The sequence below is a fragment of the Tenrec ecaudatus genome, chromosome 14 (assembly GCF_050624435.1).
Source record: "Tenrec ecaudatus isolate mTenEca1 chromosome 14, mTenEca1.hap1, whole genome shotgun sequence".
NCBI lineage: Eukaryota > Metazoa > Chordata > Mammalia > Afrosoricida > Tenrecidae > Tenrec > Tenrec ecaudatus.
Genome location: NC_134543.1, coordinates 109,873,612 through 109,890,582, shown reverse-complemented (window position 1 = coordinate 109,890,582; position 16,971 = coordinate 109,873,612). Strand labels below are relative to the sequence as shown.

General features: G+C 45.9%; 1 protein-coding gene across 2 annotated transcripts in view; it reads left to right on the top strand.

Moving 5' to 3' along the window:
• The window catches only part of FBN1 (fibrillin 1), a 256,213-nt gene that overhangs the window by 170,651 nt on the left and 68,591 nt on the right, over positions 1 to 16,971 (top strand). For both annotated transcript variants that reach the window (XM_075530673.1, XM_075530672.1), the window contains exons 22-32: positions 42 to 179; positions 911 to 961; positions 2,639 to 2,764; positions 4,971 to 5,198; positions 6,599 to 6,724; positions 6,819 to 6,947; positions 7,783 to 7,908; positions 8,527 to 8,652; positions 9,840 to 9,962; positions 11,093 to 11,218; positions 14,109 to 14,234. In XM_075530673.1, the coding sequence (XP_075386788.1) occupies positions 42 to 179; positions 911 to 961; positions 2,639 to 2,764; positions 4,971 to 5,198; positions 6,599 to 6,724; positions 6,819 to 6,947; positions 7,783 to 7,908; positions 8,527 to 8,652; positions 9,840 to 9,962; positions 11,093 to 11,218; positions 14,109 to 14,234 (1,425 nt within the window). The remainder of the gene's footprint in view (positions 1 to 41; positions 180 to 910; positions 962 to 2,638; positions 2,765 to 4,970; positions 5,199 to 6,598; positions 6,725 to 6,818; positions 6,948 to 7,782; positions 7,909 to 8,526; positions 8,653 to 9,839; positions 9,963 to 11,092; positions 11,219 to 14,108; positions 14,235 to 16,971) is intronic.

Here is a 16,971-nt window from a genome sequence, read left to right as displayed (position 1 = left end):
TTTATTAACTGTCGATGACATATCATACCCTCTCTCTGCAGAAACCATCAAAGGCACTTGCTGGCAGACCGTGATTGACGGACGATGTGAGATCAACATCAATGGAGCCACCTTAAAGTCCCAGTGCTGTTCTTCTCTTGGTGCTGCCTGGGGGAGCCCCTGCACCCTATGCCAACTTGGTAAGAGGAAGGAATGCGGCCGTAGCTCCACCTCTCTTCACCCCACTGGTGTTTGCCTGGGCAAGTGGGAAACCCTGGTTATTGAGGGTCATTTTTTAAGATGTTCTGAAGCCTTCAGTGAGACCTACAGCTGAATGGGAAACACCGTGCGAAATAGAATGATTTGATGAGGTTTGCAATGCCTGTTATTCTCCGTCACCACACGATACCGCTTTTTGGTTGGTGTTGGTTTCTTGGAATAGTAATGCCTAGTGGTCCATGAGGGAACCTCATCGTTGGTGGTCTTGAACTTTCAAAAGGAACACCATTTCTTGCAAGATTTCTTTAGAAAAAGAAAGTCATGGAAAGAAGTCATTATTCGCACTTGAACTTCACAAAGCATATCTGAAGGGGTGGGAGCTCCTAGTCCCTCCCTCGTCAGCCTCCCATGAACCTGATGGCTAATAGCGAGAAAGAAATCCTAGCCATCACCTTACCATGAGGTTCATAAAGATGTTTGTGATATGTTAAAAGAAGTAAGCTTTATTCAAGGAAATAGTTTTTTCTTAGTCTTCTTCTTGGTCTTCTTTCTCACTTATACAATCTCAGAAACATGTGCTATCTGGGACTTATTCATAACAATGAACTCTAGTTCATGTTTCACGTTTGTTTCCGAGACTAGAGCATAATTGCAAAGACTGGATACTGTTATATTTGTGTGTGGTTTAAAAATTTTTTTTATCTTTGTACAGATCCCATATGTGGCAAAGGGTTTTCCAGAATTAAAGGAACACAGTGTGAAGGTATTTCTGATTATTTATAAGCCATACATTTCTGTGTGCCTGAAGAAAGCTTGTGTTGACTTGGATGGGATAAGGCTGTCGTGTAACTTTGTGGTGAGAAATATGCATCAGAGACAAACAATTATGAGAGCCAGAGAGCAGAACAGATGTGAATTTCACAAGTGTATATATGTTATTGCCAGTAGCTTACGACGGCCAAAGGACGGGGTGGGTGAAAATGTTCTAAGCTGACTATGCCACCTGTCAGGAAAAGAAGGGTGCTTTTAATGAAGCTATAAAATTTGCATCTTTTTTATCTCTTCTTCTCTCCTCCTCCTCCTCTTTATCTTCCTCCTCCTCCACCTTCTTCTTTTTCTTCTTCTTCTTCTTCTTCTTCTTCTTCTTCTTCTTCTTCTTCATGTTTTATGGTCATGGACATTCCAGAAGGACACAGTCTCTATGGCCTCTTTGTTGACCGTGAGTTTATTGTGAATCTTTCTCACAGACTCCCAGATAGACATAGGTCATTGTGGCTAACACAACCTGACATGACATAGCAGCTGAAAAATTTTAAAAACAGCAATTAGTCCCATATGTGGGATGAAATGAACTCCCCCACCCCCTTCTCTGCTAAAAGAAAGAGAAACAACACAACCCTCACCCAAGGTCTTGCTTTCCAAACGATGACTACATCCTTTGGCCCTTCTCTGGTCCAGGCCCACTGTTAATAGCGAGTAACTGATTTGACCTCAGCAGTACAGTTTCGTATTCAGATGGCCAGGCTACAAAGACCCCCAAAGGTGGCCAACTCTCACCTCCTCCATGTGTTCCTTTTATACATGGAAAGATTTTGGCTGTGGTTTTCGACATTCCTCGCTCGGGAAGTTTGTATCTTCTCAACAGAGATGTTGAGCGAGTGAGCTCCTTAACTAGTGCTCCCCACTCTGGGCATATTGATCAGTCGGTGCCTTCCTCGGGATTAGCCTGATGGTGGTGGTAACTCCAGGTGCCGTGCAGGGAATGTTCCGCTCTCCATTCCGTGAGAGGAAGCACTGGTACACAGAGAGACGGGGTGAATGGTGAATGATTGAGAAGGACCATCGCTATCATGACCAGCTGCTGTGGAATTGAGCATGACTCTTGGCAATCCCGTGTATGTGTGAATAGAACACGGGTTCCCCGTGGCTGGGTTTTCAGAAGCAGATTGCCTTCAAAGACTCCCTGGGGCAGACTCAAACCATTAACCTTTTGGTTAGCAACTACGTGCTTTAATTATTTGTACCACCCAGGAAGTGGCCACTCGAACTAGTTCTATATGCGGGGACTTCAATAAACTTTTGGAGATTGGCATTCGCCTCCCTTTCTGTGGACTTGTTTGCATCCCCCAGAGATGCTCTTTGGGCTGCACCCACATGGTCCTCACTGAGAGCTACTTTGCTGCATCTTCTTTCCTAGCTGGAAAGGCCTGTTTTCTGTTGCTCTACTTACTTTCAGACAATCTGATCTCCTAAAGCTAAGTATACAACCCCTTGTAACTTCAGCTGAGATGAAGCCGTTATGAGCTGCCCCCAAGAATTCCCACCAGCTTTCTGTTCCTACAACCCCTTAGGTTCAAAATGGCCTTTGCTGCAACAAGTATGATGCCCTCGATGGGATAAAGCAGAGAGGTAGTTTAACAACACGCTTTTCTCCCCATAGATATAAATGAGTGTGAAGTCTTCCCAGGAGTGTGCAAAAACGGCCAGTGTGTGAACAGCCAGGGGTCCTTTAAATGCCAGTGCCCCAGTGGGATGACCTTGGATACCACAGGGAGGATCTGTCTAGGTAAGTGCTGAGCTCACCTTTCTCATCATTGTTTCCTGAAAAGCTCGTTTAAATGCTCCGTCAACAAGATAGAGCTGAACATGTAGTTTTCAGGCCAGAGCGAAACCCCCCCAAGTGTAGCATTCCCATTAGGATCCATGGTGGTTTCATTGACAGTGTTTTAGCCTTGTTTGTTCTTTATAAACGGAGTAGAATCTATGTCAGTGAAGAGACAGTTGGTCCTTTTTAGTGTTTACCGATCCTGTACATCAAAATCACGATGTATTATCATACAAGGGCTCTGAGGTCTGCCCTTCATCCACTGTGGACTGTGCGATCTGGGGTGGATGGTAGGGATAAGAACAACACGGAGCTCCATTGGAAACCATCGTTCATGTCTGCTAGGGATAGCCTTACCTTGTGGGTATCAGGAGTGACGATTCCATAACGCTGAAGCGTAGGGCCCCAGGCTGTTGCGACTACTAGTTATGGCCGGAATCCAACTGTTGGAGTCTCAGTGGCCATGAAGTAGGAGGACCCTTAGAACCATAGGTCCTCAGAGAGCTTCCCTATGTGTTTACAGAGCCAGCACGTTTGATAGCTCACAGTCATGCTTGCAGGGTCTGGCAGACTCATTCTGCTGTAATGTCTGCCCGTGTGCCTCACTGTTCTCAGGCCATGCTCAGCTGTACTGCACGTCTGAAAGCACATGATACTGCACAGCATCCTTAGTTGAAGAGCAAGCTGTGGTTAACAGAGTGGTGTGTGGTGGAAGGCATTTGGATCACTGACAAGTTAGAACTAACAAAGCTCTCTAATATACAAGTGGATGGCGTATAGTGTAAGCAATGTGAAAGAGAAAAGCTGGAGTTCAAAGCCGAGGGTCTTGTTCTAAGTAGTAGGCCGGCCGGTCCCACTGTGAGTCTGGGTTGCTTTGTCTCAGAGGCGTTGGAATTTGCTGGAATATAGTTTCTTCGGTTGAAAGATGGCCCGGTGCTTCATTGGTCATTCATTTTTTAAATGATCCCTCTTAAGTTGGCATCTAAACATGTGTTTTCCAGAAGGCTTGAGGGGTTCTCAAGGTTAGAGGGAGCTCAGGCTCTCCAGGGACCCCATTCTGAAGGGGAAAACAAGGAAGTGAATGCTTTATGTGTTTTGTGTCCTTTATAATGTTCAAATGAATAATCTCATCTGGCCTGTGTTGCGCTCCCCGAGTGATGGGTGCGACCACGCCTCAGATCAGCTGTGAAAATTCAGACTCGTGTGTTAATGGGTTGCCTAACCACGCGAATTCAGTCACAGAGCAGGACGAAAATCCTGGATCTGAGTCCTGCTCTGTTAGTATGGCTACTCTTCCTAACAATCCCTCGAGTTGGGGGTTTGGGGCTGGGTGTATCCCACGTGAAGATTGTGCACATAAGCACATATGTAAGGGGAGAAGAACACTCAAGGAGAGTGGGGCGGGGGGTGGGGTGGGAGGGAATGGCTTTTCTTGGCTGTTTTTCTTCTGTAACTAATCATAAGTAGGGCATTCCTCCTATCTAAAGTCATCATGTCAACTGGCCAGAAGAGAAGTGGTCTGAGGAGCGGGTGGTTGAGTTAGCTAAGATCTGTAGTTTTCCTGTGCAGGGGCCGCAGTGGGGGGTTAGGGGTGGGGGTGGTGTCAAGACATCACAGACTCTGTGTATCTGTTATAGGCATGTCTGTACAAAGACAGAGCATCTCCCTGAATGGTCCTAGTATTTCTCAATGAATCTCCTTTTATAGAACGATCAAACACTGACAAGGACCTTTCCATCGGTCTGAGATAGAAATAAGGGCGAACCAAGCGGATAACCAAAGCTGAACTCACTGCCGTGGAGTTGATGCTGATCCGCAGTGACTCTCTGGGACAGGGTAGACCTGCCTCTGTGAGTCTCTGAGCCTGTCACTATTTACAGGAGTTGACAGCCCTGTCTAGCTCCCATGGAGTGGCTGGTGACTTTGAACTGCTGACCTTGGGGTTCACAGCTCAGCTAGTGATCACTATGCCACCAGGGCTCCAAGGGCCTCTTTTTTAGTCCGGAAGAGCCACCACACTGCCTAGATTCCTTTTGAGGGGAAAAACAAGCATTCTAGTCACTACGAATGTAACAGATTACATCACGCTACACTTTACAAAGCCATGACAGCTTGGGGCCCTGGAAACAGAGTAGCCCTCCTCACGCCCTCTCTGTTTCACCCACAGACATCCGCCTGGAAACCTGCTTCCTCAGGTACGATGACGAGGAGTGTGGCTTGCCCATCGCTGGCCGCCACCGCATGGACGCCTGCTGCTGCTCGGTTGGGGGGGCCTGGGGCACCGAGGAATGCGAGGAGTGTCCCGTGAGGAATACACCGGAGTACGAGGAGCTCTGTCCCCGAGGACCCGGCTTTGCCACGAAAGACGTTACAAATGGAAAACCTTTCTTCAAAGGTACGCCGTGCCCAGTGGCTGCTTGCGTTGCTTGGGAGGCCAGCGGGATGCGTTTCCGTGAGCCCCGATCCCTGCTCCAGGAGACTTCCAATTAAAAGCACCCATGTGGCCATCGGTGGGTGATCCCAGCATGCGTTTCTTGCTTTGTCAGCTATTTGGAGCAGCATGCTCCCCCTGTGCTGGGCTCTTGTTCCCACCACCCGGGCCCTCCCAAGGCCACTTGCCTCACCCACTTAGCCATTGCCAAGTGTGAAAACAGATTTTAATGTTGGTGTGAGCTGTCGGTGAAGGGAAAAAACCGCTTGGGGGAATGTTCATGCCATCAACTCAAGCTGGGCACTCAGGCCTCTTGGCTGCTGATTTAAAGCAGCCACATCACTGCCTGTGGCCACGAATGGAGGGGTTTGTTTTCCCAGGGAGCCTCCATCCACTCTGACTCCTGGCGACTCTGTGTGTCTTCCAGGAGAGTCATGCCCACTCGTGTTTCCAATGGCTGACTCTTTCAGAAGGAAATCCCTGGACTTTTTTTCCCCCTAGGTCCCCTTTGGCGGGGGCACTCCAACCTCCAGCCTTTCGATTAGCGTCCAAGTGCATTAGCTGTCTGTACCGCCCAGGGGTGGGCGATGGAGGGAGGGTACGTGATCATGAGAAACACAGCTGAGGTTGCTTCCTGGCCTGTGGATCTCTCTCTGGAGCACGGCCACTGCCCAGCTGTTCCTGGAGGCTTGTGTGCTAGTAAGGTGGTGAAAGCTTGACATGGGAGCCCCAAGACTAAGATGGACCAGGAGGAAAGGCCAGGAGACTTACCTCTGAGCATCAGCCAGGGAGCACCCTGTGGATCATATTGGCTACATCCCATTGCACTTGGGGGTCACTTTGAGTCGATTGCAGCCAACAGCGACAGCGGGCATCAGACAGTGGACGAAGACCCAGACGTTCCTATAAACATACCCTTTGCCTCTCCACAGGAGCCGTGGTAGTGCAGTGGGGACAGCATTGGGCTGGTAGCTGAATGGTTGGTGGTTTGAGCCTACCAGCCACTTCCGAGGAGACAGATGAGTCCATCTACCTCTGTTAAGACTTACACCACTGTGGGGCCATCCCACCCTGTCCTATTGAGTCCCTTTGACTCGGAAGTGACTCGGGGCAATGAGCTGTTTTTCTACGAGTGCCTTCTAAAATGGCATTGCAAGAGCTAGGAGTATTTAGAAAGTCTTCATTCTTGTGGCTCATCACAATATGACGGTTCAAAGTGATTATTTCCAAGTCCTTCCAGTGGACTTGTGAACCGTGACATCTCAGAGACTAACAGATCAGCAGCCGTCTGCATGTGAATTAGGGGACGCTTGGATCTCCCGCGTGGCTGCTCACGGACTGCCGCTATTTTCTTTTCCTTGAAGATATCAATGAGTGCAAGATGATCCCGAGCCTCTGCACCCACGGCAAGTGCAGGAACACCATCGGCAGCTTCAAGTGCAGGTGTGACAGTGGCTTTGCCCTTGATTCAGAGGAACGGAACTGCACAGGTGCGTGAGCAGCTTTCCCCCGGGGGTGGGGCTCGCCGTTGACTTTTCTTTGGGGTCACTCACCTGGCGGCCTTTCTTTGTTGTGTTTACTCAGACATTGATGAATGCCGCATCTCTCCCGACCTCTGTGGCAGAGGCCAGTGCGTCAACACCCCCGGGGACTTTGAGTGCAGGTGTGACAAAGGCTATGAAAGTGGCTTCATGATGATGAAGAACTGCATGGGTAAGTTAGGGACCATCTGGAAGAAAGGACTGCAAACAGCTGTCATGACGTGTAGCGTACGGTCCAGGTACTTCCTGCACCCTCAGTGTCCTGGACTGATGTCCAGGGAGCTGAGAATTGAGGGAGCGCCCAGGGCAGACTGACAGGCCGCAGGGGGTGAGGCATTTCATGGTGGGGGTTGTGGATAGCTCTGGAGGTCACTTGTGTGTCCTTGAGACGTGAGTTTGACTCCTGGGCTAAGCACCCCAGGGCAGAGAACTCTTCGAATGGAAGCTGTCTTGGACATCAATCACATCGCTGGTTTTTCACCAGCATCTCTAGAAAATGAGATGGAAGAAGTTGTCTCAAGTCAGATTTTCTGGGAAAATCTTATGAAGAGACTTCTTTCAAAAGTATTCTTTTTCTGTTTGGGAGAGAGAGAGAGAGAGCAAGCGAACTTCTAAGGGGATTGAGGGAAGCAGAATTGGGGTGGGGGGACGGAGGAAGAAGAGAAGCTCAGCGTTCCCCTGTATTTGCGGTGCAGCCTGACTCTTTTCACAGCGCTGGAGTGTGAAGGTCACCGGAGCTGCCCCACCTTGAGGCAAGGGGGCCCAGATGTGATGCTCCTGTGTCAGTTCTGCCCGTGTGGGGCCTGCCTCACCTCTGCATGGGAAACAGGGAGTCTGTCTCCCCTTCCCGGGCATTTTTGGGTGAGGTGAACAGCATTTTTCTTCAAAAAGGGAGCGACCATCATGCAGGATGCAGAGCAAGTGGGGCCTGGGCGCCATGGCCTAGCAAAGGGGATGTGGACCGGAGGCACCCAGCAGCCAGAACCCAGTGAATGTTCATGTTGCAGATATCGACGAGTGCCAGAGAGACCCTCTCCTGTGCCGGGGAGGTGTTTGCCTAAACACAGATGGAAGTTACCGCTGTGAATGCCCTCCGGGTCACCAGCTGTCCCCCAACATCTCAGCGTGCATAGGTAAGGAGGGGGATTTGTAAACCACTGCTTTGTGGAAGTCATTTCCAACCCCCACCCCCACCCCCCCATTCCTGTCAGGGTCAGAAGCTGAGGTAGTTAGTTTATTGTGCCAACCTGGCTGATAAGCACATGTGGAGTTAATTGAAGGGTGAAGGGATAAATGGCTCGGTGAGCCTTGCCTTTAGAGTTCTTGGGTCTCTTGCTTTCTGATGGTCGGACCAGGGTGCCTGCTTTAGCTGGCAAGGCTCACTTCCTGGAAGACATCCCCAAGGAGAAGCCGCATGAACCTACCCCCATTGTAGCCCTGGGTGCTGGAGCAGCCGTGTGGAGACCCCTGCCAGCACTGAGATGCTTACACACTGACTGATTTGGCTTTCCTCCTGCAGTCAGCATCATTGTGTCTGTTTTGTGAGATGGAGGAGGACTTTGTGGATTGGTGTTGGACATATGGGTTAATGGGTTAATGTTGGACTTGTGGGCTTGGGCAGCACTGGGTTGGGATGTTTTCTTGGTGCACATTTAACCTTTCTATAAAACTCTCTCTTATACATGAGTTTCTGTGGATTTGTTTCTCAGAAGCTTAACGTTGGATCCTTGCTCTTCTTATTTCCTAAATAGATATCAATGAGTGTGAACTGAGCGCCAACCTGTGCCCCAATGGCCGCTGTGTGAACCTCATAGGGAAGTACCAGTGTGCCTGCAATCCCGGCTACCACTCCACTGCGGACAGGCTGTTTTGTATTGGTGAGTTTTGCCTGCCATTCCTCATCTGCTTACATCTGGTCTCGAAAACACTTGCAGCATTCCACCTGCGAGTTACTACTAGCAGTTCATCTGGATTGTTTCCTTGCAAGTAAAATTCTGCTCGTTAGTGACTCACCATCTTTAGATTTCAAGCCCCCACCCCATCCCCCACCCCACCCCCAGCTCTTTGAAGAACAGATCAATGAAGGCTATAGAATGTTGTAGCTCCAGCGGGTGTTACTTGGCTCATGTTGCTTTTAGTCATCCATATGAACATACACACCAAGGAAAATCAGCAAGGGTTTGTTAACCACTTGAAATGAACTGAGCCTATGAGTGTGGCGGGAAAGACAAAAATACAAAGGGAGAGGGAGAGCGAGAGAACACAGATGCAATCTCTGCCCACCAGTCACCTAGATGATTTAAACTCATGTATCAATCTGCTAAAAGGTTTTAAAGAAAATGCGTGTTGGAAAGAAAGTGGGCATATTCGCATTTTCTGTGGAATTAGAGGCTAGGGCTGGCACGCTCTGAAAGATGGGTTTTTGTGGGGCAAGCATTTTGCTCTGGGGCTGGCCCTCTGTAGGCTTAGTGGTATTTGAGGCGACTGGCACAGAAAGCCGTGTGGCAATGTCATGCCCAAAGTCAAAGTGAAACCTTGTAGAGACTGCCAGGTTTTGCCGGGTTTGGGGTATAAATCATGTGGAACTGCCAAGTCTCACATGATTTCCATTCAAGCCGTAAATCAGCCCGGATTCCTCTGAAACATGGCCCAGGACAACGGAGAATTCTAACTTGGGTTCTTGGAAAGGATCAGAACTTCAGCTGGGCAAAGTGGATTTCAGGTTTCTAGCTGAGCCTCTGACCAAGGGAATTCCACCCGTGTGCCCCTGTCACCACTAGGAATTGTCCTCTTCTCCTGCATGCCATGTTAGAGATTGTGTGCTGACTTAATTGTTCACCTCTCCTCAGTGTGAGCATGAGGGAGATAGGGATAGTGTTCCTCTTACGTATTATCCGATCCTTGCCTCTTATTACTTAGCAGATGTGCCATTAATATTTCTGGAGGAAGTGAAGCAGTGGCTTCCACCTCTTTTTGGTTTGCTTTCTGTGACTCATGCTGGGAAATTTTAAATGTGGGCCCTGATCACAAACAGGAAGGTGATGTTGTTTTTCTCTTTTCCTAGACATTGATGAATGCAGCATAATGAACGGTGGCTGTGAGACCTTCTGCACAAACTCGGAAGGCAGCTATGAATGCAGCTGTCAGCCGGGATTCGCACTGATGCCCGACCAGAGATCATGCACCGGTGAGTAGGTTGAAGCTTCACGTGGAGCTGAATGAGTTCGCTAAGCCCAGTGGTTCAGAGCCTAGAATTTGGAATCATACAGCCCTGGATCCATATCCTTGTATGGTGGGTTCATGCGCCTGATTTCTCATCCATGCAATGGGCTTCCGATCACTTGTGTGGTTGTGTGTGGCCTTTAGCATCGGACTTGGCATGTGCCCAGTAAACGGGGGTTTAAAATACCTAGTCTCCATTGGTCAGTATTTATAGAGCGTGATCCAGGGAGAATCAGAATGTGTTCCCTGGACCAGCAACATCAGCAACACCTGAGAACTTATGAGAAATGCAAACTATCAGACCATGCCCCCAACCACCTGAACCAGAAACAGACATAGACCCCAGGCATCTGTACTGTAACAAGCCTTCCAGTAGATGCAGGTATATGCTAAAGGTTATTACCAGTGGCCTAATTGCCCCTTCTTACTGTATCATCCTGGGCTAGAAGTGTGTGTATATATATGTATATGTGTATATATATGTGTGTGTATACACACACACACAGAGACAGAGAGAGTTCTCCATAGTCATGTACTGATGAGAAACAATGTAGGAATTTCAGGGTTGTTTTTATGACTTTTGTTGAGAAAAGAACTTGGGTTTAGAAACCATGATGATTTTATCTGACTGAGAAAAAGACTCTAATAAATCCTAGTTGTAAACTTGACTATCAAGATTAAATGTCAATAACAGATATTATTACTTAACATGTTTCTGGTATAGATGTTTATTTCAAGCAATTTCACTATAAACAATCAGTAAAGCATAAGGTGTTAGGCCTTGCCCATTTACAATGTGACATAAGAATAAGATTCATCATAGACGCAAGACCACTCGCCACAGAAGGAACTGTCACGCGGTGTGGACCTTGCGCTTGAGCAGGAAGTTGTGAATCTTGAAAACAGTTCTTTCCTTTTTCATCCAGAGATGGTAACCTGATCAGATGAGATCTGTAAAGTTTCATTTGCATTTGAAAGTTAGTGGTCTTGGGCAAGTAGGCTGAACTTTTTTTAACGTGGGTAAATAAACCTATTCATCACTGAATAATGGAGCCAGCCTCAGTAACGTGTGCCTATTGTGGTGTCTCTGTGCAGACATTGATGAGTGTGAAGACAACCCCAACATCTGTGACGGAGGCCAGTGTACCAACATACCTGGAGAGTACAGGTGCTTGTGTTATGATGGATTCATGGCATCTGAAGACATGAAGACGTGTGTGGGTAAGCGAAGAGAGAATTTCAAATTTGTCTAGTTATTCACAAGCATTGCTAAGCTGCATAAAGGTTAGTTTGGTTAATTGATAAATTGATCCCCACAGAAAATAAGTAAGGGTATTGGACTAATATTTTAAGGTCAACCTTCCATAAAGAAACTACCATTGGACTATCTGATAGTATATTATATTGGACAGTTGACCATTGGTTTACTCCAATGTATCCCTATACATTATTTCTGCCACTTAACCGTCCTTTCACAGTGACTAGTACATTTTAGGCTTTTAAAATGTTGGACAAAATGCAAATGAAATGTATATCTGAAAAGAAAGCAATAAATTTTGGAATTTGTTTTTGATAGTTCTATTGCTATGTTTCCAAGCTTGTTCATCTTTTCTTCTGTGATTTCTAACTCCTTTAAGCCCATCCCGTGTATTTTTCCTATAAGACATTGCAGTTTTCATTTCTAAGAGTTTATCTTGGGTCTTTTTATATCTTCTCTCTCTCTCACTACTTAAAATGTTCCGGTTGTCCTCTGAGTTTTGAACACATGGAACACAGCTATAATAACTATTTTAATGTCCTCGTCTATTGGAATAAATCGAGACTCTTCTTCAATTTCGGTCATTTTGCATGCCTGGTGATTTTTGATTCAATAGCAGGCATGGTAAATTATTATTAGGTGCTGGATATTTTTGTATTCCTAGAAATAGTCTTGAGCTTTATTCAGGAATATAGTTAAATTATTTGGAAACAGTTTGATCCTTCCAAGTCTTGATTTTTAAGCTTTTCAGCAGCAGTTGGTCTCGGGCTGATTTTACCTTCTGTAAAAATGGCACGGTGGGCAGGGTCAGACCTCCACATCTAATTCATAAGGGAGGGAGGAGGGTCATTATTGGGCATCAATAGCCCCAGGCTGATTCCTATGAGGCGGAAGCCAAACAGACCTCCTCCTTTCCCCCTGATTATGGATCCTGCCACCAGCCTTTTCTGCCACAGACTGCTGTACTTCTGTGCTGCGTTCTCTGTCCTCTCACACTGTGCAGTGGCCACACAGCACTTACCGTACTCACAGTCATAGCACCAAACTAGCCTGTTACACTTCGGATTCAGGAGTGATTCCGAATGCAGTTCTTCCATCAGGAAGTCCCTTCTACACTTGGCTCCCAGGCAGGCCTCGCTCTGGTCCTTGACTTTTTGCGCCGGCTTCTGCCATCCTTGGGTGAGTGTTAGCAAAGCTCTTTAGCTCACTTAGAAGGGCCCGGAGGCATCCCATCCCACTGGCAAACCTCCTTCCCCAAACACTTAACTCTCTTGTTCCGTGGACCGAGAAACTCATTGCTACATTTCCTGTTGGTCTCTATCCTCCCTGCCTGTTTTCTACTGTTTCTTTGTTGCTATTTCTCCACATCTCATTGGTTCCAGTGTTACAGTTCTCTCTCTCTCTCTCTCTCTCTCTCTCTCTCTCTCTCTCTCTCTCTCTCTCTCTCTCTCTCTCTCTCCTTCCCTCCCTCCCCCCTCTCTCTCCATAAGGCTAGTGGAATGACATAACCGACCCATCATGTGCGTATAGTTTCCTACACTTATTTTTATGGTCCTGCATCCACAAAGATTCCTTGCGTCTTACTTTTATTAGCAGCAAGTAGACCAAGGCATTTGGTGGGCCACAGGCACCTCACCAGCCACTGTGAATCACAAAGATTTTGGCTAGAAGGATCATATAATGTAATTCACTGCACTGCACCATAGTGCTGGGACAAGACCCTCTGGATATACTACCTTGTGATCCATGAGTTATGACGTTTTCCAGTCTGGCTAGTAGACCAGGCACAAGTCCAGACCTCCTACAAACTCTGAAGATGGTTGCCTTTATTCTCTTGGGGGGATTCTTTCTCCAGCATTGAGTAATTTCCACACATGCATGCACTGGTTCATACCCAGCTTGGTAGTTGAGAGGGACCTTCTGTCAATCGCTTTCTCTCTCCTCCTGCCATCTCTCTCTCTTTGTATCTTTCTTCTGTTGCTTACCCTTCCCAGTGAACTCTAGGCACCTTGGCCTTACTAGGTTTCCAACGTTGTCTCTTCAACTCAGGTTCACTACAAGGCTCTACCTGGAATCCCCTCACCTTTCATGACCTCATCACTAGTCATTCTAGTCCATAAATTGGAGCAATCATATAATTTTCCATTTACTTTCTTTTGCTTCTTCAGCACTACTTTTTGTTGCTTAGTATCCAAAGTCTATAAAACTTTCAAACAAAATATATTTGCCCATTTGCATGAGTTGTTTCAGGCAGGGAAGTAAATCTGCTTCCTGCCACTCCATTTTGGATGGGAGCAAGAGTCTAGGATTCCTGGACAATCCCTCCTGAATGGAAAGTCCTCGAAGTTAAAGTGAATGTCATTAAAAAAAACTGTAGGGAAAAAGTGAAAGTTGTAAACCACCTGCACTGCGATGATCAGTCCATTCATCAATGCTCCTAAAATATAGACATGAATTTGGCTCGTATATTCTTTTGGGGGGAGCCTTGCTCCAGCATTGAGTCAGTTCTGTACATGCATGCACCGATTCATACCTAGCTGAGTAGTTGAGAGGGACTCTCTGCGGACTAAGTAAAAGCCTTTCATTTTGTTTACAGGTACTGTTTTCAAAGTTCTGTAAACTCTCACCTAAACAGACTGAGGGGCGTTCCCACTCTGCCTAGAGTCAAGTCCATTTAGTTGGTTGTTTGAGCCCATTTGTGACCCAGATAGAAGGCAGTCAGTATGGTTAGCCTAAAATATAGTCTGTGAATGTGAATTGGGATTCTTAAATATGACCATTTTCTTTCTCATTTATATATTTCAGAAACAAGTATGCGAACACAGTACTAAAAATAATATCTCTGTTTTACAGATGTCAATGAGTGTGACCTGAATCCAAATATTTGCCTCAGTGGAACCTGTGAAAACACTAAAGGCTCCTTTATCTGCCATTGTGATATGGGATATTCCGGCAAAAAAGGAAAAACGGGCTGTACAGGTGTGTTTTCAAATTGAACAAAAAACACTAAGTGGTTAGGCTAGAATGCTACATCTTTAAAGATTAATACAACTTTTAAATGTAATACTAGGCTAATTCCATTACAAAACATTTTGCATAACATTTAAAAAATGTAATTTAGGATTTAATGCCTTGAAATTTGTTAATTTAGGTTTTAGTGCCTTCATATTTGTCAGATATTAGGCTGGATGTATGCTAAGTTTTCTGTTTATCTGTGCAAAAAGGTAAATAGATGTAAAATATGTACTGAATGAAGTAACATTAAAGTCATTAATGGGTTAATTATCGAACATTCTTATCCTTCTTAAAACAAGCCTTTCTGAATGGCCCCATGGCCAACACTTCATCGAAGGTTTTATAACTGAAATAACTTTTTAACAAAACAAATTTTACAATTCATACATTTCATCAACTCTCATTAATCTTCAAGATGCTTAAAATTAGAATAAATATAGGCATATATAGGTAAATATATTAATATATAACAATAGGGATATACCGTATGTACTCAAATATAAACTGACCCGAGTATAAGCCGAGGTACCTAATTATTACCTGGGAAACCAGAAACACTGATTGACTCGAGTATAAGCCTAGGGTGGGAAATGCAGGATGTGAATTAACACAGAGACCAGAGGGGAGAGATCGAACATAGCCATAGACACTTCCTTACCAGTTCAACTGCCAGCGTAAGTGAATCACTATGGGTGCTTCTGTGTCATAGGATGCCTCTGATTGGTTAGATGTGAGTAAACAAACATTCAAAACCCTGCAGTGTCAGTGGACTTTGAATGAACAGCAGAGGAATGGCAGTCACCCGTGAGATGTTACACCTCACTGGGGTACCACTGACCCGTGTATAAGCCGGCTTATACACGAGTATATATGGTAGGTCTATGTACATATATTTATATGTTAATTATCAAGGTACAGGCAGACATTGGGCCTCTACTCAAGTCCTCCCTCAAATCAAGAACACTTTGTTCTAATAACCTGGCATCCCGTGATGCTCACCTTCCCGACAAGATTGCTGAAGTCAAAAATGGGTGCATCAGCTAATGTGGTGAAGAAAGCTAATGATACCTGGCTATTACAAGATAGAGTGCCTGGGATCTTAAAGGCTTGAAGTTAAACAAGCGGCCATCTAGCAAGGAAACAACAAAGCCCAAATGGAAGAAGCATACCAGCCTGTGTGATCAGGAGGTGTCAACAGGATCAGGTATCAGGCATCAGAAGACCCACATCATATAGATGTGAACGAGGGGGGTCAGAGTGGAGACCCAAGCCCATCTGTAGACAATTGGACATTCCCTCACAGAAGGGTCACAAGGCAGGGATGAGCCTGCCAGGGTGCAGTATTGCACCAACGAAACAAACAACAGTTCTCTAGTTCTTTGATGCTTTGTCCCACCACCCCCGCCACCGGCTAGACCAGAGCATGTACACTGGTACAGATGAAAGCTCTCAACACACGGAATCCAGGACAGATAAACCCCTCAGGAACAATAATGGGAACAGCGGGTAGGGTAGGGGGACAGGTGGGTGGAGAAGGGGAAAGAGGAGGAACCAATCGCAGTGATCGACATATAACCCCCCCTCAAGTTTTTTGCATGGCTTGTAGTGTTTACAACAGTGTTTGTTATTATGAAAACTTCTAAAATAAACATAACTGTATATATGTATTTAAAAATAGTATACTTTGGATGTATTCGATTGCTTTAGCCCCAGAAATCCTCATTCATGGGATTTAACAAATCTTAGGAAGTGATAATCACACCATCTGTAATTGTATTTGTCTAATGCCAATCGCATATAAGAAAGATTTGCCCCACAATATGTTTAGGGGATTATTCTATTCAACATCAAGTGGAAGAAGGCTCTCTGTAGGCATGACATATTTAAGTGTCTGGTTGGTATTGTTAAGCGTGGGGGAGATGATAAATACATGGAATGATTTAATAAGTTTTTACTGCAGTTACTTAGAGTAACATAATAGATTATGACATAAAACATAATTTAAAACCTAATAGAGACCATAATAACTTTGCATTAGGTAACTGGGTGATTCCTTCCAAATAACAGACTTTAATTCCAAAAGCCAATTTGGCAAGCCTTGTGACTTAAAACAAACATTCAAGTATTTATAGCTTGGCAATGTGGTAAATGTAAAGGCTTACCACCTTCAACATAGTTCAAGAGCAGCTCAGAGTGTAATTACTTATCATTTCAAGCTGGCTAGCAACGCACAGCTTCAGATTTATAAATACATCTGATAATGGCATATATGACCATTGGTTCAGAAGTGACCAACTCTAACCGATTAATGAGCAGAAGCCACCAGCGAGGACACCTATGGGTTCTCTCTGCCACGCTTCCTGGGGAGGCAGCTGGGTACCTGGCTCTGACCAGGGAGGGCCACGGGGTGTGTTTGCTCTCAAAAGCCCATGTGATCTCTGGGGTACATATGATGCTTAGCTTTATGGGTGAGAGTCCCAGCCTTGTTTTTAGCTTTTAGTTTAAATATGGGCCTTAGGGAAAAGGATGGTGGCCTGCCACTAAAAGAGAGGAAGGCCTGTCAGTTCCCTATTGCATCTGACCTCATAGGGGTAATGGTGCTCATCTAAGTTAATGTCAGCCCAGAGAGGAGAGACGTTCCTCTCATTGGACAGTGCTCACTCTCTGTCAGGAAAAGGGTCTCCAGGATGCCCTGTTCCAA